The sequence below is a fragment of the Daphnia pulex genome, chromosome 12 (genome assembly GCF_021134715.1).
Source record: "Daphnia pulex isolate KAP4 chromosome 12, ASM2113471v1".
Taxonomy (NCBI): Eukaryota; Metazoa; Arthropoda; class Branchiopoda; order Diplostraca; family Daphniidae; genus Daphnia; species Daphnia pulex.
This window is the reverse complement of record NC_060028.1, coordinates 10,131,502-10,155,001: the sequence shown is the minus strand read 5'-3', so window position 1 is coordinate 10,155,001 and position 23,500 is coordinate 10,131,502. Positions and strand designations below refer to the sequence as shown.

Sequence of the window (23,500 nt, the reverse complement as noted above, 5' to 3'; positions counted from 1 at the left end):
TGGAAGTTTATAAATTTAAAATTAAAGAAGCTAAATTTTTCAACAAAAATACTACCGTATAATTAAGCTATATAGTTTATGCATTGTTTCCGAGAAATTAGCAAATCGTACTTTTTTTAAATGTTTAATTGAATGCGACGGCAATGCAGCAAGAGCAGACTACTGCTGATAAGCAGACAGGCAAATGTCACCGAATGTCACAATCTCACAAATATAAAAAACTTGTCAGAATAAACTTACAGGATATTTGTAGAAAAACTCGACTTTCTCATCATATTGCCTGTTTGGTACCTATAGACAAGTGTATGAAAAATTGAAATGACGAAGAATTTCCAGTTGGTTGATTTGGCGTGGGAACTCGGAGGTAAACATTTAAAAACTACTTTGCAAAGTTTGATTTTTCTCAGTATTTGTCTTCCCCCTACAGTGACTGCTGCTTCTAGCTGTGAGGAACAAGTAGGTCAAACATATGTCAGAATCAAAATGAAGCTAAATACTGGATCATCATTAGAAACAACGGTGATGGAATTATCTCTTAAACAGTTTTATGATCTTCTTCATGAGCTAGAAAAAGCTCAAAACAACATGAAATAAAGGAAAATTGTAATGACAAAGAAGTGTAAATGTGATGTAAATAAAGTGAAAAAGAAATACAACATTGATTTTTCTGCAAAATGTACCCAATCAATATTGCACCACCTTTATTTTTATTTTAAATCATAGCTACAGTTTTTTGGTCCATAAATCTAAGGGTTAGATATACACAAGAATCCCAGTTAAGGATTAGATGCTTGCTACTGCTTTTTTAGCAGCATCATCAAGGTCACTTGCACTTTGAATTGGAAGTCCTGAATCTTTAAGGATCTGCTTTGCTGCATCAACATTGGTTCCTGTAACAAAGTTTGTTGAGTTATTAATTAATAATGGAGAAAAAAATACCTTAAAAATGTTACCTTCAAGTCTAACGATAAGTGGAACTTTCAACTCAATGCGTTTACAAGCACCGACAATTCCTGATGCGATGGTTGCACAGTTGACAATACCTCCAAACACGTTTACAAGAATAGCTTTGACATTTTTATCTGTAAAACAAAAAACAACAAAATTATAATTTAACGAGTAAACACGATTCAAACTATATGTACCAGAGGTGAGGATTTGGAATGCTTGGAGGACTTGCTGTTCTTGAACAGTGCCTCCAACATCAAGAAAGTTTGCAGGAGAAGCTCCATAAAGTTGAATAATGTCCATCGTCGCCATGGCGAGTCCAGCCCCATTAACTGTGATCCATTACAGAATGGATAATAGTAAACAACCGAGCAGGTGTATGTATTTATTTTTATCTTACCCAAGCAACCAATATTTCCATCCATTCCAATGTAGTTTAAGTTATATTTATTGGCTTCTACTTCCCTAGGATCACATTCCGTTGTGTCCTCCATGTTAAAGATTTCCTGCTGGCGAAACTTTGCATTGTCGTCGAAACCGATCTTGGCGTCAACACTAACTACTTGTCCTTGCGGGGTTTCAACGAAGGGATTGATTTCAACTTGCACAGCATCCACCTATAACAGCACAAACAATTGGGTTATTTTTAGCTCATTTGAATGAATACACCTATATGTATCCACCTTGAGAAACATTTCCCACAAGTTTTTGATTTCCTGAGCAGCTTTCTTTTTCAATTCCCCTTTGAAAAGAAGAAATTCTGCAAGGTCATTTGCCATTTGATCAGTGACCCCTTCAAAAATATCAACTGGTAGAGTCTTAATCAGTTCAGGAGTTTTATGGGCCACATCTTCTATATCCATTCCACCAGCAGGACTGGCAATGATAACTGGTCCATTGTATTCTCTATAAATTAACAAAAGCAAAATGTTAATCACCTTGATTGATCAATAAAAAGAGCTATATTGCATTTACCTGTCCATGAGAATGCAAAGGTAGGTTTCTCTTAAAATGTCAACTGATTCTGCTACCATCACATGATTCACAGGAATGCCATCTTTAGGTGTCTGCTTAGTAATGAGCCTTTTGTTCAACATTTCACCAACAAGACTTTTGGCTTTTACTGGACTGCAAAATAATAAATATGCTTGGTTTAATAGGTAAAAGGAGAAGGAGGAAATAATTAAGTTAAGTTTGTTTTATACTCTTTGGTAAGGTGGACACCTCCTTTAAAGCCTGAATCAAAGACACCTAAACCACGTCCTCCAGCTAAAATTTGTGCTTTAACAACATATTCTCCAGGATCTAAATAGAATATTACAAATTTTTAACAAATCCATAACAATATTTAACCAATGATAACTTACTAAGCTTAGACAGGGAATTGGTGTCTTCAATCTTGTCTGCAACTATGAATTTTTGCACCGTCACATTATACTTCTCTAAAAGAGATTTGCTTTGATATTCAAGCAAGTTCAAGTGCCTAACTGACTGAATATTCCATTTCTAAATTATCAAGAGAACCAAATTACTCACAGGTAAAAACAATCATAGAAAACTAGATTGGTACACAGTATAGGAGAAAGAAATTTGACTTACGGTGTGCACGTGTTTTCCCAAGCGCAAAACATTCCTGATATTGGAAATTTGAAATGCCATGGCGTATATTACTTAATTCCTGAGGACGAACGTGTAAAAAAAAATGAGGGAATCGTGGAGGACGGTTGGAATACAAATATATTGCTGCAGTCAGCTCTGCAGTCTGCAGCAGACGACACTTGGATCATCAATTTGTCAAATAAGGTTTGGTGTTCGTGCTCAATTGTATACGAATCGAGATAACGTGCAACCTTGTTTGATATAGTCTCTAATTTTTAAATTACTATAAATTCTTATGTAGTAAATCCTGCTCTATTGTCTATACTGTAATTTTTTATTTAGATTTGAAAGAAAGGGACATTTACGACAGGATAAAAACATAAAACTGCGTAGATATCAGAAAAAGTTTCTTTGCTTCTCCACCAGAGAGCACTGTGCAGTTAAAAGATGTAACAAAACCACAAAAAAGCAATTAAAAACAAAATTACGAAGATAAGAGCGCATTGGATTACAACCCAACCTGCTTAGATCATATATGAAAATCGCATGCGGTGGTCTCTTGGTGAACGACAATATAACAAAGCAATTATATTGCCTTATTGGATTTCCTTTCGTTTTTCCTGTTCTTTGGGTTAAAATTCGATTGTCTTTGCCGATTTATCTGTTTTTTTTTTTCTCTCCGAGAGTTGCTACTCGTGCGAACTTATTGCAAGTGGAAAAGCTCCTCTTCTCCTCCGGCCATAGCATTTTATGAGTACCGGGTTATGGAAAAGTTAGTGCTCTGTAAATAGAAACCCATTCTTTCTCTCAATCTCAGTTTTGCGATTGATGGCGACTATTAATGCGACCTATATATATATAAACGAACGGTATGCGGACTATGTGCTACACAGGCCTATTGCGGAATGACACAAATGAAACAAAGAGAAGCATTTCTCATATCTCTACGGCTTTTCAGACGAAAAGGATAGATAGATAGAAAGAAAAAAGTAAGCAGTTGACATTCATTGTCAGGATATCCATCAGGAAAAAAAGAAAATACAATTGACAATTAACCCCGTTACGAAAATGCTCCGGGGTATGCAATATGCATGCGTATTATTGGATCGAATTTTGAATTCTATAAGTAAACTATCGATTTCCATTGGAAATCGAGAGGGAATTTAAATGTTCGCGTCGGCACAAGCTCTCATGAATAGATATCTATCTCTCTATATATATCCGGCATAAATCAGCATCAGTAATGTCACCGGAAACCAACGTTATTGCTGCTGAATACCTTGTTGAATATTGATTGACTCTCTTTTTAAAAAATAAATAAATAATGTTTACTCCCTTTCGAGAAATTGAATCGCGAAGCATATATTTGAATCCCGAGTCTTTAAGCGTCCAATTGTGATTCGTGAACTGCTCGCACTGCTTAACATAATAAGAGCTGCCTTTTTAAAAGCACGTCATTCTAATATTACAGTCAATACGCAGCCTGTGAGATATAGACGACGAGGAAATACGGTATTGGGTTGTGTGTGTAAACTGGAGAACCCGGTCGTCTGTCACAACGGTTCTTGCATCATAGGCTGGCACATACTTAAGCTAATTACGGATTCCAAAGCGGAGCAACTGTCTATATGGTAATTGGGGTGATGGCATATATTTAAGAGAGAGATCTATACCAGTGATGATTGTCAAACAGCTCTGATGGGAACCTATAGATAGGCTATTTATCTCTCCCCCGACAGACCCAGCGAACTTGACAGTTTCGTTTCAAAAAAAAGATGGAGGGACGGGTTTTATCTTGTTTTATATTGGTGTTGAATCGTGGTAGATATTCCAACACTGCCAGTATATACATCTACTTAACTCTATCGTATTTGGTAAGCAGAAATAACAAAACAAATGTATGTATGAGGCTTCATCATGAACATATCGTCCTGGGATCTATACGCACAAAAGAAGAAAGAAAGAAAAGAAGATGTAGGAAATGGAGTGGTATTATTGACGGTCTGGTTTTGTGATTGTACATTCTCTATATATATACTACGACAATCGTTGAGTACCCGATTGGACTTGGTTAAAATGTCTTGCGGATATGATGCTGGCGTGTAAAAAGGAAAAAAAGTGCAGCGAGCGCCGAAAGCCGATCGATTCGAAAAAACCGCCAATGGCTGGTGGTGCTGCACACAATAATAAATGTCTTTCTTATTTCCGCAAGCGCTACTTTTTCAACAGTCGTTTGAATACATTTGAATTCCAAGAAGGACTGTTTTTTTCTGCTGCAGCTGGCTGGTTTATCCTACCACCAGACTGCCAAATCGTCATCGACCAAACATCAGCTGTTGCTGAGAACGAAGATTTACATCGAGAACTGTTCTATATTTTATACCTCTGCGCAAGAGAAGATGAATGGTTTTTCCCGCGTGACTTGAGACAGCGTTAAGAGCGTTGGTCCAAGTGAGAAAACCGCCTTTGTCGTTTTTGAGAGGTTTGAATTTGGCGGGGGCTGATTTTTAATTTTATATCGATATCTTAAGTTGGGCGGGAAGAAAAGTGTCGTCTGCTTTCCTATTGTCTAAAAGTTGCAAAAACGACGAGACGGAGTTTAAGATTTTAAAGAAAACGTATACGTAATATTAAGAAATTTAAGATCAATTTTTGGAAACGTAACGTGACTGCACGAGAAATGGCACACTTCATAAAATTACAAAAATGTGGTCGTCGTGTGAACTCTGTCTTGGTGTGAACTCTCTGACTGTGTCTTCACTGTCTTGGCTCTCCATGCTTTCGACTCCATACTGTTTGGCGGGTAAATAAAACTAAGAATACAAATATCAGAACGATTATGTGAGGTTAAATAGAAGAGAAACCTGTTCCAAATTAGTGGAATGTTAGTTCATGACCAGCATTTATCATGTAAGCAAATGTATGGCAGTTTTGTATGCATTATGTAACCTTAACATTTTAGGCCTTAAGCCAGCCATCGTAAATTCAAGATAATATGCAAGTTTTGCTGGTGCTGGTAATGATGGGTATGGTACATCAGCAACAATCTCACTATTATCGCAAAGATAATATTATCTTAACAAAAATCATATGATTTTTGTTACTTTCATTCCTGCATTACCTGCTAGATATTTGACTTATGCATGACTGGGCATAAATGGAACTTACATGGAAACCTTCAATTCTCTCATTTATTAAAAACTAGGGTTTACCTACTGTCTCATATTTTCAACTTTTCCTTACTTGTTTTTTCTGTAAATATTTTTCTTCGTAACCCATTTTTATTTTTTTATTTAGGTTTCACTGGAGAAACTCCTGAGGGCCGATCAAGTGGCGTATCTCTTCTTACCCTTTCTTTCAATCCTCCCGTGTCCTTCCTCGTGTACACTGTACACCAATGTGAATGCATTCACGAGGTTCACCTTTTGTATTCAACCTTACTGGGAATGGAGCACTAGTGGATGCCTGGCTGTATTTCCCTGGCATACAGGTAGGACAAATCCATCTCTATTCTTCCCTTTTAAGTGTTTATTGGTGGATTTGATTTTTTATTCGAAACGGAGTACGATTATTACTTCGTGAGCTATGCTGTTGACTGTTGACTGGAACTGTTTTCTCCCGTCGTTTTTTTTTTACTCAGTAAGGTTTCACCAAATAACATGTTTGTAGAACGAAAGCAGATCAGGCTTGTTTTAGTACCTCACAACTTTGTCTGTGGGTAAATCTATTTCCAAAATTTTTTAACTTTTAAACACTTCAAGCAATCTGCCACTACACCGGCACCTCCTCAGACTTGTGTGGTTAACGTGAATTCACGACAAGTCATCATTTCCCCCCCTTGTTAGTATACAGGCAATTTTTAGACAATCGAATCAAAATTTCGTTTGATCCGGTTTGATCTTCCCGATGTAGTTGAGAATTGAGATGCAACGCGGTGTTGATACATACATATTGGGCCGTAGGACCGGATGTACACACAGACTTTCCGCCAAAATTGTCACGATTTTTTATGACACTGTTTGGATTTAATGAGCCGAGGCGATGATCCATCGCGACGATAATATTTAGCGCCAAGTATCGACTTGGCACCAGCCCTTGGGTTATTGGCTGTTGTTGGCAATTAGGAGCGGGGGAGTGATCTGCAGGAATTCCTATAGACTTGATGAAAATAGATCCCAACACGCATAAATGTTAACTTAGCATTTCCAATAGTTATAATAGCCTCCTTTGAATCTTTGTTTGTTAATCTATTATGCTTGAAAGCGGGCAGGTTTTCAAATTCGTGATTACCGAGCAACCCAAAATGAATGTGTCCCGTGGTTGTGCAAAAATTTAAAAAGAAAAGAAAATTCTGACGTGTTTATAGCAGCGGGTCAACATTATTCAAGTTACTGTCGTCTAAATTCGAGTCGTGAAATTGAATGTAGTGGCTCTGTGTTGTTGTGGTGGGTTTCGTTCCTCCTCCCAGAATAGAAAAATCTTTTCTAAGCCCCCGGTGTAGTTTCGCTGGCGCCGGGAGAGTTGTCTCTCTCTCGCCTACGTTATAATAAAAAGACAACGAAACAGATTCTCTTTCTCTTTTTGTCTTTGCTATTTTTTGTTCGTATCGTTTTGGGTCGAGGCACGTAGACAAGCCAGGCGACAGCGGTCAAAAGCGGAAACAAAAACTCACTCACTCTCTCAGAGCGTGCTGGGTTATAGCTGTTTCGCTGCAGCTGTTGTATTATGGGACTCTTTTTTACTCTTCCCGTAAACGATAATAAACCGAGAGAGAGACTTTTGAAGATAGTTCCAGTTTTTCTTTTTTAGGTGTACATCTCTGTTTGCGCGTGCCAGTCGATATGAACTTCTAGAAATGAAAGCGAGAGAGTACGATGATGATGAAGCCGACAGAATGAGTTTGCGAACCAAAGGATTATAAGAAAGGGGGAGTGGGAGTCGCATGCGTTGCATGATGCTGGTAATAATCCTGCGTACAATGCCCTCTTGCCATAGTCAAAAGCCAAAGAATGTGACGTCATAATCATCCCGAGGATTTGAAACTATAGCTAATGAACGAAACCTTGTCCTACACCCCGGCGCGGGGTTTTTGAATTAGACGTAGCGCCGTACACAAAGGTCGGGATAAAAATATCAGCAGGGAAATAACGTTTCATTATTCAGTTTCGACTCGGATTTCTATGTTAATCCAATGTGGATTCCTTGAACCGCCTTGAACATGTTGGGTTCTAAATAATCTGATCATATTTTGGATACAATGCGCCGCTATTTACAACGGCGAGCTTTGGTATTCCGTATCTATGGTAACTTTCGTTTCGTTGTGTTGCAAAAAAAAAGAAGAAGCTATGGCAGATTTTTCCTTTTTTTTTCCTTCTCCAAGCTGAACGTTCCATGCAGCGTCCGGAGTGGAAAGCGCCGGCGCGCGTTTCCGCTAGATAATACATTTTTTTTTAGCGTGCGGGAGAAAGCGTCATCACTGGGAAGGGCTTATGTACAACCTGCTTCGCTAGTAGTAAGGATTGTAGTGAGCAGAGTGAACACGGAGTTAGAAGTTCCATATATCCTCTTTCAGTTTGGCTCCCGGCCAGTATCCACTACACATCTCTTTAATATTCGACGACATTTCTTTGAACAAACAGTTTTCACCTTGTGATTTCATCTCTAACTTTAATCTTCTTTAAACAAAACAGAAAACTATTGAAATTTTATGTGAAGTGGTGGCGTGTTGGCTTAATAGCGGGTTGCTCATGATAGTTCATCAACTGATAAATTTAGCGCTAAACTCAGGTAAGTTTTATTTTTAGGGGGGGCTTGATCAACTTGATGATTCGTGTATCATCCGGATTATTATCATTTTCTTTTTCTGGCCAAAAGCGGAATGATCTGGCTTTCATCTGAAGTAACGTTCCGTACAGAACGGGTAATAGTTTTTTTTTTTTTCGGTAAGGAGGAAAATAGCGGACAGCAGGGATCGACAACGTTATTGCTATACGCGGAGGAAAACTCTCTAATCTCTTCTATACATATATACATAAGCTGGGTGTATTAAAGGAAAGATGCACTACTACCAGTCCTCTTTTACGTATGCGCTTATAAATATCTCTGCTTCGCTTCACTCTTCTTCTTTTTTAGCAACAGTTTAAAGATGGTCGTCGGCGTCGTCGGCGTCTCCTACGCACCGCGATAAATTAGTTTTCAAGTTAGGTGCGAATGAAGTATTTCTCGCATCGTCACCCAGAAGCCCTTGATCCCGTGCTGGCCCAATCAACACGTCATATATATAACGCTGGCCCTGACAACTCCTTGTCCCCCCAGCCCAAGCGTTTGGGAAAGATATGGTTAGATTGATGTCAAATCAGGAGCATTGCTGCTCGACTGGTGGACCTCCGCCCAGCTGCTGCTGCTGCTCTATGTATACCGACATACAACCCAATTAGACGCAAAACATCAGGCGCGGGCAATGAGGGAAAAAATTAAAAACGGTGTGGAGGTCCGGCCTGTTTCTCGGGTGGTGCCACAGTTGTTGGGCGGAAGGAAGAAGCTGATGGGGGGCCCTTGTTACACTTTCGTGAGATGCTGATTGAATTCTACACGTATATTAAATAAGAGATTTCTCTGTCGTGGCGACGCAGAGCAGTGATGATAAAATGGACAATCGCTCAGTCGGATTAAGTCGATTGGCACATTAATAATATAAAACCACGTCTCACGTTGAGGCTTCGCAGGCTCGAGTTTCTTCACCTCACAGGCCAATAGATCGAGTTTCGTGATGTGTTTTGGAAGATGTATAGGATGGACGCGGGCGTCCATGCGAATACAAGCCTTATCTAAGGCTATATAGTTACCGGGGGGGGGGGGGGCTGACTCTCAGCTCGAATGCTGTACACAATATTCCCTGGCGGCTAATGTCATCCGCCGTTCCCTCAAGTCTTGTTTACCGAAACAATCAAAACCTTTTTTCTTCTTTTGTTCCTCCCCGTTCGTCACCATGGATATTATGGATGGGGTTGATGAAAACCTAGAAGACGTATAAGATGGCTGCCCGCTTTATTTTATTTTATTTTTTTTGAAGTGGAACCGGAACCAATAACAACCCGAGTTCAATGGCACTTTTAACGTTTCAGAAACGTTTAATTGCCGTGGTTAATGAATTGAAAAGGAGTGTGTCAAAAACCTACACCAAGTAGTACACGAACCAATCAGTACAGTTCTGATTGGAAACGCCAAAACTGCTGTCACACGCGTCGGTTTGAATTAAGTCGAGACTGGCATCAAATGGTTCGAAACAAGCTGACACATTCGGGTCCCGCAGGAAACAAAGTAACAACGTTGGAGCTCAAATGAAATGGGAGGTTTCCAATTTGTTGGCAACCGCATCAGGTGCTGAATGAACGTGCATTTATCTCGACTTGACAGACAACAAAGCAAAGGCCATTCGCTAAGCCACGCAATTTAAGTGCCACCCCATTCACCGTCAATTAATCTCGAGTCAATCAGGATCGTTGTCAAAGGTTTGCGCTTTGCGGTGGTCTATTCATCAAAGGCTGAAATCATTTGGCTAAATAATAAGAGTTAATTTAAGATAGTCTCATCTAAGCCGATTTCCAATCATGGGCCTTTTCAGAAAACTATATAAGATGGTTACATTATCCGTCTGTCCTTTTTTTTTTTGTAATACGGCACACGTACAATAGAAGCACTAAAATCAATCTGGGGTTACATCACAACTATAAAATAAGGTTTCCACTTTTTTCTAGATATAGACTAAACAGAGGAGTGAATAGATAGAATTCTCTCGAATCTTTTCAAAATGTTTTTTTTTTTTTTTTCCAAAAATTTTAACAAGGTCCAAAAAGAAGATTTTGCTGGAGACGTAATAGCACACACACACATCCAATCTATCTCGAAGTTTGGTGTCTGTTGGGATTTCGATGGTATATACAGACTTGCAAGTTCGGTTCGGGAACAAAATATATCTAGGAGAGAGAGACAGCTCGTCCAACTCCCTTACACTCTCTTTCTCTCTCTCCCAGGTCGCTAAAAAAGTTGTCCGGCCAATCATATGGAAGCGATACTTTGAGAACGTGTGTCTAGCTCTGTGTCGCCGTGTAGGCCTATACACACGGCTTATAAATAAATATGAGCAGGAGATTGATTAAAATGTAGTCGTTTGTTATCTAGGGCGTCATATATAGCACATTATTCATTCTGTCAATTGGTAATTTAATCTCTAACGCGACCATATCACGATTCTGTCTGTGTAACCCGGCAGCACCTATACATGTTTCCTATACATGGCGGGATTATTTCTGTGCCATTGTATTTTCGTTGTCCGTGGCGATAAAAATGTCGTCAGCTCAGCACAAGAAGGAAAAACCAAGAAAAAAAAAATTGGAAAAAAAAAAATATATGTATAGAAGCAGTGGGAGTGATGTGTGTGTTATACATTTCCCTTGATTTGTCGTTGCGCAATAATTCACGCTAGAGAATTATTCACTGTTTGACTCTCTCTCTCTCTCGATTCGTTCGAATCAAAACACAAGGGGAATAGCTTTTTTTATTATTATTTGTGGGAACTAGGCACAGCTACTTGTACTTTTTTGCCCATTGTGCGGATGTCCTGTGTAAAATAGTTTCCTGCCAGAGTGCACGCACAATACAATCAAGCCGCATACAAGAATTATTGCTTTGGGTCGCCGCGAAAAGACCAAGAAGCTGCTGCCGCCGCTGGATCAATAAAGCCATGGCTTCCGCTGCCACTCTGCTGTATACTTTGCACGGCTCAACTGACGAGCTATATTGATCAAAGGGACAGATATGAGGCCGGCCGTCTTGATTTCACGACTGAAATTGAACAATATGCAGCAGCTAACATGTCGGCTAATAACTAAACGATAAAGTGTGTATGAATTAATCCCTAGTTTCATGTATACTCACAACTTGACGCGCGCAACATTTTCCAACACAATCAGGCAATGAATAATTCCGATGAATGAACGCTCCCGGCCGAAGACTGCGTGTCAATCCGTGCAGCACCTAACTTTGCTATCCGCCCAAACACATCCCGTGGGAGAATATACTTTGATAATCATTGCCGCAGTAATGGTGGTGGTCTCTGAAGTAATCAATCCTCTTCTTCTTATTGATTTTCCCCCTTAATGGAATTACAAAGATGAATTACTAGACAGCCAGCAGCAGCAGCAGCTACCAGTCGCCCATAACCTATGGATAGACACCAAACGTGCCAGAAATCTTTAAACGCTACAAGATTGCAATGCCCTTACCAAACAAAAAAATGGGGGGGGGGGACAATCTATAATCAAGTATTGTGCCAAATGGCAAGCGATTTAACGGGCAAATGCAGACATAATTAAATATCCCGCGTGATTTAGCGAAATTGAAACTTTTTTTCCCCCCGTGAATTTTGATTTGATATCGATTTTTTTTTGCCCCATCGCTCATGTCCGGAATAATAGCAAAAAGTCCATTCCCGCATAGTTGAATGGAGAAAATGTCGCTCTGGGTTAATACTAAGTCAGAAAATGAAAATGGGTCGCCTGGCTGATCGTCAGAATCGAATGATGAGTGGACCATTACTAGGAAATATCTTTTTTTTTATGGGGCTGTATAGAAATCCGACACATCTGGAGTAAATATATATGAAGATGAGGTATGAAATATTGGTATTCGTCGTCGTACCTCCTTTCCTTCCTCTCCGCCAAGTCTCCGTACCATAATGGAATTGTCGACATGCATTCACTTGGCCCCCCTTTTTTCTTATTCAAACAAAGTTTCCTAGATTTCTTATCCGAGAGATGTGTGTGTCTTTAGACATGTATAGAAATGCAGAGAGTCCAGTCGACCATGTCCGAAGTGGATAAAAGATATGGTGACTCATTGCCCCGTTGTCTTGACCCGTCACATGCTCACACAAGTCTTCATCATTCATGCGCCAATTAATCATCGGGCCAATTTCAGTTGCCGCCCCCCAGTTGCGTAAAAAAAGAAAAAAAGCCGCGCACCACATAAATATAGCGTCGCCCACCGATTTATCTCATCTAAGGTCGTGTCAGTTGTCTCTATCTCCAGCTTCATTTTTACAATAATGATCATCCTCGGCGACTTATACTCAGACCCCGATATTAATGATGCCCCGCCTTTGTTCCTGAATTGCGGCATAACCGCCGGCTTGAAACCGCACACAGTTTTTTTTTTTATATAGATTCTATCCGATATTTAACATTCATTTTTTTTTAATGGAGGAGATAGAAGAACTTATCAACATTCGAGCGATCATTATCTAGTTCCACTCTTTTGCCCTCCAGACTCCAAGTATAATAATGATACCAACATATAGATTGCTGTCATGAAAGGCTTATACATACAACAACCGATACAATAGGAGCTGATCGACATTCAAAACATGCGCATAACTGAATCTTCTGTCTGGTTATATTTGAAATTCTATGACTAATGATGTGTTTATCATTTGCATTTTATTTGTTTGTGTGTTTTTTTTACTCGGGGGAGTTTGTATATAGTTCCCCCCTAAAAAATAGTGATGCGCGACGTCTATCCAAAAAGTGTTATTGCTTTGACTATGTAGAGTGATTCTTGCACGTGTGACGTCTCCGTAAAAAGAATTGAAAAGAAGTGAGTTGCACACCCAAAAAGACCTTCCCCAACTATCCGCAAAAGTCTTTTGGGGTTTTTTCTTGACTTGCGGTGCTTCTAGCTATTTGTGGCCCAGCATCCGAAACTTCTTTTAACCAAACGATTCCTCTTCTTCTTCTTCTTGGATGGAAAGAATATACTCAACTATTTGTTTGTTCAAATGCTGGCGTTTGAGTCATCGGATTTGGGGGGGGACGTCACGAACATATTTCGCTCATCCATTCCATTCGGAGGTACATCCCCTTTCCAAGGACTTCCAGGACATGTCTATATATTCTTGTCGTCCTTACACCATTCCGGACATTGGGGAAAAAAAAAGAAATTCCCCTTTTTATTCAAAGAAAAGGGAAATAATATTAGAACTATAAACCCGCAGCACTTTATGGAAATTGAATTTCAGTGTGTCAACTTTTTGGTGTAGGGATTTTACAGTTGCGCGCGTGTTTTTCTTTTAACTTTGTAGAAGGCAAGTGCGTTAGAATGTACTACACAACGTACGGTGCGAACTTGTATTGCAAATCACGGAACATTGTCCAATAAAAAGTTATAACGGGAAATATTCCATGCACAATGTTGTGCCCACAGCCAAATTTCTTCAACCTTTGTATAGTGGCGGTAAATAAGAGCCAATGATTCGCTGGCCAAATTTACACGAATGCTACTTTGAGCAATTCAGGCAAATATTTACCGATGAAGGAACTTTTGAGGACGTTATTGAGTTGAAGAGTTTCCCACCAAATGGTACACACCGGCCTCCACTGGTACAGGACTTATTTACACTGGGATTTTTATTTTAAAAGAACTCGAGCGAAAATCCTTAATTGGACCATGTGTATTTTCCTCCCGTTTACATCTCACGTTTGTTAGCAACTTCCCACTGACAACAACAGTCGGCCAGCACTGCATGTTAAACAGAGCCAAATGATGTTTAACAAGGAGAATTTCGTTTACACACATCAGAGGGAATTGATTCTTGAACTTTTCGCAGTCTGATTGTTTTGTTTTCCCCCTCGTATAGTTTTAGCGGAAAGCTAATCCAGCGTAGACATCGCATTAGCCCATTATTACTGGATGAGTCGACGTCGAGCAACCTTTTCTGTTATTGCGCATGAAAGACCCAATTAGTCGTCAACAACGAAAGACTATTGTACGAATTGTCAATAACACACACAACAAGATGCGATCTATATGACTAGAAAATAATTGTGCGACAAACCAGAAATTTAAATAGTCTTCAGCTAGAAATTTCTTTAAAAAAGAATGGCTGATTCAGCCTTTTCTTTTATGTACATTGCGCTCCACTCGTATATAAATTCCGCGTGACTTTTTCCCTGTCTGTTATGAGATTTGTGGAGTTGAACGGGTCTTTTTATATTTTCTTGAATACTTGTGTGCTGTGTAGGCTTATATTTGCGCCTTATTGATCTATATATAGATGGAAAACGTACGCATTGAAAGCTTCTTCTTCCATCTTTGATGCCCAGTTAATAAAGCCGGGTGACTTGCTAATAACGCTGCCACAAAATAGAAATGGCTAATAATTACAGACTGATTCAATAAGCCAAAGTTTTTTTTTTTTTTCATATCAAAGGCCGAATTCAAATTATTACGTCACTGTATAGTCGGTACCGAATTTTGTATAGGTCGTCGATAGAATGGAGCATCTAATTAATGGAGGATTCTTTCAAATCAAATCATTCGCAGACGAGATTTTATTCATCAGCATTGAAAGCTATATATTTTTACCACAAAATTTTTGATTTAAGTCCATGTTATTGAGGCGAGGCTTTCCAAATTACAATAATGAAATTCGCCATCTTTCTATTTTCCCATCCGCATTAATGAAATAGAAATACTCTGAACGCGAGCGGTTAATTTGTATTTTTTTTTTCCTTTCCCTTCTTCGTCATGACGGGCTTTCAATCTGAAAGGTTTCTCCGTGTGTACGTACTTCTTTGATATAGGCGGGGGCCGAACGTCCAGGCAAATGGATCTTATTATTCCTTGCTGCTGCGGGAGTGACAGAGCAATCTATACGACAGCGGCCAGGATGACAGGAAACCCGAAAAAAGAACTCAACTTGATTATTGCGTTCCATTTTCCATGATGTCAAATGACTATATAGAGATGCGAGAGTCCACCCATAAATAATACCAGAGTCCAGTATATGTACATATATATATTTATCCCAAACTAACAATGTCTACCCACTTTACCCAGTCGCATTTGAAAGTTCTACCGAAAACAGACTTAAGCATCCTAAAACCATCGCCGTAAGATTCCCCTATGGAAATCAAACAATAGGTATATTTTATGCACCGAGCGAAACTGTGTATACAATAGTAGCTTAGCTTGGCTAGTAGAATGTAATCCAATCCTTATACACAAAAGGGGCCGGTACATAGACAACAACAACAACAGCAAGATGAAACAATTTGGCATTTGAAACGCCCAACTCCCACGCATCGAATCCCAGCAAATTGAGGAGCGGCCCTTGGAATTTATTTCGGCCTTTTTGCTTAAAGATCGTTCCTGTATTTCCCATCGGATTGCTTAACGAAGAAAATGGAGGGGGCAGCTGCAACTTAGTGATAAGCTCCTAACTGAATCCGCTGCTGCTGCTGCTGCTATAGGACGATGGCGCAAAATGTTGTGTTGAATAGGTTGTAACAGCAATACATGATGGTGATACTAGGGACTACACGAACTTGGTTGTGTTTTTGATAGCGCCCCCTCATATACACGCTACGCTGACGTTGGCTCTCGCGGTTGAATGGTTTTAATGCTGTCGAGTGTTCGCTCCTGCCTTTTTTCCCATATACAGTGTAGGTTTTGACTGCAACTGATCGATTACAAGGCCTGGCTAATGTGTAATCGATCATCAAATTCCATTTTGGCATCGAATCGCGTATACAGGGCAACAGTTTCCAGGAGAGAAAAATTATAAAGAATCCCATTTTGATGAATATTCGTTTCCTATGTTTTTGAAACTAATAAATAAGATCAGGATTTATTTTTAAATGAAAGTTGAATATACTCAATTAAGGCCACAACTCCGAAAAGCGCTTTTTCCTCATATAAAGTATAATAGCAATATCGTCGGAGACGTATAATATACTTAAATATGCATATAGACTATATAAGTACGTTGAGCAAAGTGCTACGAGATGATGTGCTGCAGTCATTTGGTTTGATCGCTGGATGCCAAGCTTTTTATCCGTGGTAAAGACGAGCAAGTTATATGCTGCCTTATAATCTGCAAGATGAACTGCATCAATGCATGACGAGATTTAAAAAAAATAATAAAGTGCTGGCCAACAAGAAAGCGCAATCTTTTCCTGGTAGACATCGATCGATTCAGTGTCATTTATAAGTTGAAGGCTCGGCGATAATAGCGACCGCTGCGTCCGTTGACGCCCAAAAAGAGTTTCGATAATGTTCGAACAAAAAGAGATCTTTTATACTTACCACCAGAGGATCTCTCTCTATATACATAGCGTGTGTCGCCACTACATGTTTAGTATAGACGCGGTGGTGACTGGGAACATGGGAGTAAACCGACCACGTTTCCGAACCCTGGAGAGTAATTCAGTGTTAGCGGGGGCATATATAGCTACAGCTACATCCTCGATAGTGCTCACGCTTTTGATGATGGATTTATAGCGTCGCCCCCTTTCATTGACAACTATTGTATAGACCCTAAATTGCTTTTCGGCGTGTAGTAATAAATATTCCATCAGAAGAAAACTATACAAGACGAGCGCAACACATCCAACGTCAATATAGAAGCAGCAGCTTATTATTATAACAGATAGCCGCGTATACTGCTGCTGCTGCTGTGTAGTCATAATAATAAGCGTCCGTGAATGATGGATTTATTTGTTCAAAAGAACTTGGCTGTTTATTAATGCTCGCGCTAAGACAACAACACATGTTGCAATCCACTCACGCCCCCCCCAGTGAAATATTAGATAATGTGTTCCGCTTCTCTTTGCATTACGTCAAAAATACGTTTCAATTTCAAACGCTTTAAGGAAAGGCAAGCAGCCAGTAAAACTGTCACAACTACTGCATAATCAGATCAAATACCGAGCGGAATTTCCGAGTTCGAACCCAGTGACTACGTGAAAATGAACCGAATTCACAGAAAAATCTAGGGACGTTTGTTTTCTCTCTATTAGTCGTGAACGCGGTATTTAATTAACCCGTCTTGACGCATTGAACTCTTGAGATTATCAGCCCCCTAGACCATAAAACGAGAGAGAGAGTTTCTTTTAAATAACAAACAGAATAATATCTGAACTGTTTTTTGCTGAGAGGGCGCTCTATTAAAGGAGAAATTATTGCTGTTATCTTGCCAGCGCGCTGGCTGCTGTGTAATAAGTCACACAACTAATTCATTCATTAGAGTGCTGCATCGCATATGGCAAGTTCTCGTACACAGTTACGACATTTTTGTGACAAACTCGATAATACTCGTATGTTTTCTGGCTGTGTAGTGTATGTATCCTTCAGAGTTGTTTTGCTCGGCAATGGACATCAGCTAATCAGGTTGAGTATATTACATCATGAGGCTGCCAGCAACAGCTATCCGTGCTGCCCATTATAGGACAGGAAGAATATAGAACGACCAACTCGTCTATAGCTGCTGAAAAATGTTCGCCTTTGATTCATCTCATGCTTGCTGCCTTTCTCGTTTGACGTGCAATCGTGCGCCCACACACTCCACTTGTAGCCAAAGAGCCCCATTTCGGGTTCTCCCGACTTTTCTTCCGGATATAGATCGTTTTGATGATCTCAAAATCTTTTCTCACTTATTTATATTCCCCTCGTGTTTTTTTCTTTCTTTTCTTTCTTTAAGAGCGAAGATGACTAGTAGTATACGACTCGTGTCATAGCCAGATATCGCGCTGATTTGACGCCCCCTTTTCCTTTGATTTTTATTTGTCTGATTGCACTCTTGGTCCCGGCGCGTCTTTCCAGTCATCTCATCGGCAACTTTTACGATCGACTCTGTTGTAAACATCATGCAGGGGCTTGTTCTTCACGAATGATGAGGACGAGAGACGATGAAAACTCGTTTGATTATTCAACGATCGTCGTCAAAAGCGCCTTGAACAATATCTTGTTATATAGCCCGAGTTTTTCTCGGAGATCATCAGCTTGGGCGAACTACTTTTCCCATCTTTTGAAAAAAGAAAAAATAACCTTAACATGATGTGCTGCCAGATGCCTATGATAAGATGAAATGATTACTGCATGGTTGGAAAAATTTTCAGGCCTTGTCCGTGACTGGCCAATCAAAATGTATAGAAGATCAGCGATTCAGATAAATTCGATTTCTTACATGACGTAACATTTTTTTTAGGTGTGTGGTTTAATACACGTACGCGTTTTATTGCAATAACAGGATGAACGAGTCGGCCAACAAGTTGAACAAGTCTTTGCTGATGATGATGACGGCCGGATACCAACTTCATAATCAGAGTAGCAGCACAATAGAAGATAATGTCATCTTCATCGCCACGGCCTCTTCCAGCAATTCGACGAGTTCGACTGGCTTTTACCAGAGCTTCCCCATTTGTGTTTTGCCCAACGTTTCCGCCGCCAACATATCCGAGCCGGAGAAATCCTACTTCCCACTCTTCGAGTTTGTCATCAGTTTGGTACTTTTGATTGTCGTGGCTCTACCGGGCCTAGTCGGCAATTTCATTTCCATTTTCATTCTCTCGCGACCCCAAATGAGAACTTCTCTCAACGTCATTCTGATTGGTACGTTTGTTTCATTTCTCTACTATAGTTACCTAATGAAATGTCCTAATGTCCTCCTCTGTCTAATGAATAATAATGGTTATCTATATGATTCGTTATATTTTTGATTCAAAATATATAGGTTTGGCGAGTTTCGATTCGATCCTGCTGCTCACATCCATTTTGCTGTTTGTCATCCCGTCAATTTACGCCTACAGCGGCGTTGGCGAGTTCTACTATCGCCACATCCACCCACTCATAACACCTTACACGTTTGTTCTGGGTACGACGGCTCAGACGAGTTCGGGTAAATATCTTTCTATATATAACACAACTTTGCAAGGGGGCGGAGAGAGACGTACACCCACTGTTATTAATGTTGCGCGTTTTAAATCAAAGTTTACTTGACGCTCACCGTCACGGTGGAGCGCTACATCGCCGTCTGCCATCCGCTTCGCGCACGTTCCTGGTGCACTTGCAAACGCGGCCGAATGGCTGTCGTCATTATCGGAATTTGTTCCCTTTTCTACAATTTTCCTCGTTTCTTCGAAGTCGAACGCTGTTTGTACGTCGACAGCGAACTGGGTGAATCGTGGATAATGGTACGTATAGGCTTTTCTTTTCTCTTTTTCTCTTTGATTGATTTGCATAAAAATACAATTGCAAATTGGTTGAATCAATTTGACTTGTGTATTCAGCTCATCCCGTCGCCGCTTCGCAATGACAAAACTTACGTCACCTGGTACATTGTGTCTCTCTACTTCATCATCATGAATTTCGTCCCCTTCACCTTGCTAGCCATCCTCAACGGAGCTATTTACAAACAGGTGAGCAGTTATTAAATGTTCAAAGTTTTCAACGTTTGGCTTTTTTTTTTCACTGTGTCGTTACTCATTAAGGAAAACGTTCAGTGTGAAATATCGCGGCTTTTTTAATAAGTTGGGAGCGGAGTCTCTGTTGCCATAGCTAGTTTAGCTACTACGTGTACTCTACACTACTGCTGTAGTATTACAAAGACTCGGGTATCCTCGAGCTTAATTAGAAAGCAATTGTTGATAACATGAGAGACCTTAAGGGGTCTCTCTAGCAATGGCGAAGATTACCATGAGTAACAGAAACAAAGGAAACCGACTTGAGCACGTATATACAGGCTGGAAGCAGCGGTATAGCCAAAATCAGACAGTACGGACTCGTCCGCGTTAACAATTGGAAATGGGATCGCTTCATACCAACCTAGAATACCAATAATGTTAAGGAGTTAATGATTTTGTTTAGAAAAAAAAAAGTTATCTCCTGAGAGTTAAATTCGTTGTAACTTGAGTTGAATCACCGGATTTACAATTACAATGTAGAATTATACGAGAACTTTAATGTTCTATACAACTTTTGTCGGTTATAACGTTCGTCATAGTCAGTTAGGCGTAAATCGTTAGAGCGCGAACTGTCGTTTTGTTTAAATTTCATGGAAAACCGACAATCGAAATCACCGCCAACGCCAAATTCTGTAATGACATTTTTTTGTTGGTTGTCTACTGCACAGGTACGTAAAGCCAATCGTGAACGCTCTTTGCTCACCAATTCCCAGAAGAGGGAAATCGGCTTGGCAACTATGTTACTCTGCGTGGTGGCTGTCTTCTTCATATTCAATATACTGGCGATGGTTGTGAACATTTTTGAAGTTGCTAATATCCTGGTTGACGAAATGACGCGCGTCAGCAATCTACTAGTCTCCGTGAATTCGTCCGTCAACTTTGTGATTTATTGCATCTTCGGCGACAAGTTTCAACGCCTCTTTCTGCGCTACTTTTGCTACTGCTACTGCTGCTGCAGGAGGAGAAGACCATCTTGTGGTATAGTATTACTATTATAATATATTGCGCAAATGTTTCTTATCAACCGAATGTAAGAGTCATGTTTATGTAAAAATATTTTTCTAAACGTTGTCATACCGTTTCTATAGGGAGGAGCTCGCCTGACAACCCGGACAATTCAGTTTCCATGGGCACCAATCCTGGAGATATTCATCGAGTTTCTACATTTTCAAATCGGTCCAACGTTGCGCCAGGTTAGTCTAATGGTCCAAAAGATATAAGTTACAAACTATTTCCCCGAATCTATATAGAAGGTTAAGGTAAAAAAATTTGTCATTCAATCCCTTTGAATAACAAACAGTCCAAGTAACAATCGCCGAGTAACCGAAATCTTTTGATCCATTCAAGTTATTCCAATATGTCCAAGCAGTGAACTTAAGAGTTCTAAATATAAGGGTACTTTAGCGCAAAGTCTAAGTGTATAGAACTCACAGTTTAGTCGAATTTGTTTCAAATCATTTCTGGTTCGAAAATCAACTTTTCAATTCATATTGATTTTGAATTTGTTTGGGCAACTATCTAGCGTGTCCACTTTCTGCGAAGTTGCACGCGTCAATGACTTCCAGTGAAGTGTTTATTAATTTTCTTTTGGGGAATTCCGCCATCGCCAAGTCCGAGAACCGGAGCAAATTAGAAAATGATGGGAGAGAGATAGAGAGAAGTGCACTAAGCGATAAAATATCTACACTGGAATAGATTAAAGATTCCTAGCTGTATTAAATTGGGTATTCTAACACACATACAATAAATATAGCCTTGACGAAGTAACCGGAATGCGAATGGCAGTTTCTAGTCCCATGTGAAACTATTCAGTTGTAGTCAATACTCGGGAGTGGGACGCCAAACAAACCAACAGCTGCTACCCTCACTTTTTCAGCCAAGATAAAAGATCCCCCGACAAAACGCTTCTTTGTCGTCAAATCCAAACGGAAATAACACTTGAAATAATAATAATAACAAAAGGGAACCGTATTGACTTTTCTATTCTCTCCAGAATACGCCACTGCTGCTGTTGTAGATTTTATTTGTTGATTAGACTATCTACTATATTAAGAACCCCGAATTTTATAACATGATGATGATAACACAAGTCTAGATTATAATCATCATTTTAAAAGTTTCCGTTGACGATTTGTCTTAAACATTTACCGTTGATTGAATACAGGGCGATTACTTTCGATATCCCGCTTGCCGAGACATACAGTTCGCTCAAATGGAAACATCAATGGCTACATCTGCACCACAAGTAGAGGAGGTATAAGTAGCATTAACATTTCACCAGCGTCTCGCTCCGCATCCGACTGTTCCGGGCAGCTCTATCGCTCCGCAAACAGACATCAATCTCCATCGCCTCGGCCAAGTCTCCAATACGACGGCAACACGTATCACAGCAGAGCGAAACTATCCAACGCTTAAGTCGGGTGGGGGTTATTGCATGGAAATATCTTTTTTTTTTTTTTATCGTGCGATACTTACGTACATTGATACGAATGTAACAAATGTATCATTGCATTGGAGAAGCTTTATGCAGCCAAGGGCGGAAGCGGTCTTTCTATTTATTTAGAAAACGAAGATCAATCACGATCTTTATTTGCCATATGCAGTTAAACTGTCCAAATCAAATAAAAACAGTTATTGTCGGCGCGTACTCACCACTCACGATAATAATCCTATTTAAAAATCGACCTGAAAAATTTATAAGTTTGGCATGTGCAAACTTGATCGTTGTGGAGGATGATACAACACACACACACATGCATTCATTCCATATATTTGTGTACAATATAGGGAGAGCCTCGCGCAAATGAAAATACAATCCTTGTACTACCGTTGCCCTGCTGAATTGACTCGCAAGATTTTTCTCCTGTCCAAAAGGGCCAACTGCCATTTTTCAAGATTGTGTGTCTCTCTTCGCGGTCCAAGTAATATCAATTTCATGGGTCGTTTCGTTGTTTGCATGTATATGTTCGCATATAACAACGAATGAGAGAGTCTGCCTGTATAAACTGGTGGCGGCTGCTGTACTACACCACCAGCAGCCCTTCCCATATATATATAGTATACTCTGTGACGTTGTGCTCCGTTAGTTTTTGGTGACGGGCGCCGGCCCACTAAACGAAAGACCCTGCCTACAGCGTCGTCGTCAAAGGCATATGCGTCCTTGTTTTTTTCTCGCAGTTTCATTTTTTTCTTTCTTTTTTATTGCTACACACACACTTTTGGCTTTTTTCTTATTTGGGGAGATCCGTTTTGTATCAACTTTTATGTTTCAAAATCAAGCGGCACGTATATAGACCTTCTTATTTGGTCCAACTAACTATTTCAAGGATGGTTTTGTATTATTAGAGGCCGAAACTGGCCAGCCAGAAGAAGTTTACTGGACTGGACGAGACGACTTTCTCCGACAATCGATTTGTCTTTTTTTTTTCCCGATGATCGGTTTCTTTTTTGATAAAAATTAATGTGCCGTCACATTTGTAACCTTACAGTATATGACGTGGCCTCGACTTCCTCTCTCTCTCTCTCCACATGACCGCAGTCGTCGGTTTCGGACTCGTTTCACTTATTAAAACCCGCTAAAACTTAACTTGCTAAAAACTTCGTCTCATTTGAGAATGTTGAATCCATTGAAGATGAGAAAGTTTGTAGCTCTCGTT

The 23,500-nt window shown here is 39.9% G+C and overlaps 2 protein-coding genes and 1 long non-coding RNA gene across 4 annotated transcripts; 2 read left to right on the top strand and 1 right to left on the bottom strand.

Moving 5' to 3' along the window:
* The first annotated feature begins 38 nt into the window (after positions 1-38).
* On the top strand, positions 39-684 carry LOC124208656. The gene is made up of 2 exons (XR_006880542.1): positions 39-364; positions 428-684. It is a non-coding gene; the product is annotated as an uncharacterized LOC124208656 (long non-coding RNA).
* LOC124208655 (succinate--CoA ligase [GDP-forming] subunit beta, mitochondrial-like) lies at positions 685-2,919 on the bottom strand. The gene is made up of 9 exons (XM_046606502.1): positions 2,548-2,919; positions 2,316-2,454; positions 2,154-2,253; positions 1,924-2,076; positions 1,632-1,854; positions 1,349-1,565; positions 1,146-1,280; positions 954-1,082; positions 685-890 (listed from the first exon to the last, which is right to left on the bottom strand). The coding sequence occupies exons 1-9, from the start codon at positions 2,605-2,607 to the stop codon at positions 784-786; spliced, it is 1,263 nt and encodes a 420-aa protein (XP_046462458.1). The 5' UTR covers positions 2,608-2,919; the 3' UTR covers positions 685-783.
* A 2,930-nt stretch (positions 2,920-5,849) lies between these two features.
* LOC124208821 (FMRFamide receptor-like) lies at positions 5,850-22,467 on the top strand. Of its 2 annotated transcripts, none has more exons than XM_046606704.1 (8): positions 5,850-6,037; positions 18,632-18,993; positions 19,115-19,279; positions 19,372-19,574; positions 19,671-19,799; positions 20,513-20,822; positions 20,933-21,037; positions 22,009-22,467. In XM_046606704.1, the coding sequence occupies exons 1-8, from the start codon at positions 6,009-6,011 to the stop codon at positions 22,257-22,259; spliced, it is 1,554 nt and encodes a 517-aa protein (XP_046462660.1). In that variant the 5' UTR covers positions 5,850-6,008; the 3' UTR covers positions 22,260-22,467. The 2 variants fall into 2 exon arrangements, with proteins under 2 accessions (XP_046462660.1, XP_046462661.1); XM_046606705.1 differs by lacking the exon at positions 5,850-6,037 and adding an exon at positions 8,035-8,334.
* Positions 22,468-23,500: the final 1,033 nt, after the last annotated feature.

Excerpts from the sequence above, each read along its gene's own strand:
- LOC124208655 (XM_046606502.1), bottom strand. The coding sequence starts at position 2,607 with ATGGCATTTCAAATTTCCAATATCAGGAATGTTTTGCGCTTGGGAAAA. Across the intron at positions 1,855-1,923 it reads CTTTGCATTCTCATGGACAG|AGAATACAATGGACCAGTTA; the intron begins GTAAATGCAATA and ends GTTAATTTATAG. Across the intron at positions 891-953 it reads ACTTATCGTTAGACTTGAAG|GAACCAATGTTGATGCAGCA; the intron begins GTAACATTTTTA and ends ACTTTGTTACAG.
- LOC124208821 (XM_046606704.1), top strand. The coding sequence starts at position 6,009 with ATGCCTGGCTGTATTTCCCTGGCATACAG. Across the intron at positions 19,575-19,670 it reads TGGGTGAATCGTGGATAATG|CTCATCCCGTCGCCGCTTCG; the intron begins GTACGTATAGGC and ends TTGTGTATTCAG. Across the intron at positions 19,800-20,512 it reads ACGGAGCTATTTACAAACAG|GTACGTAAAGCCAATCGTGA; the intron begins GTGAGCAGTTAT and ends TCTACTGCACAG.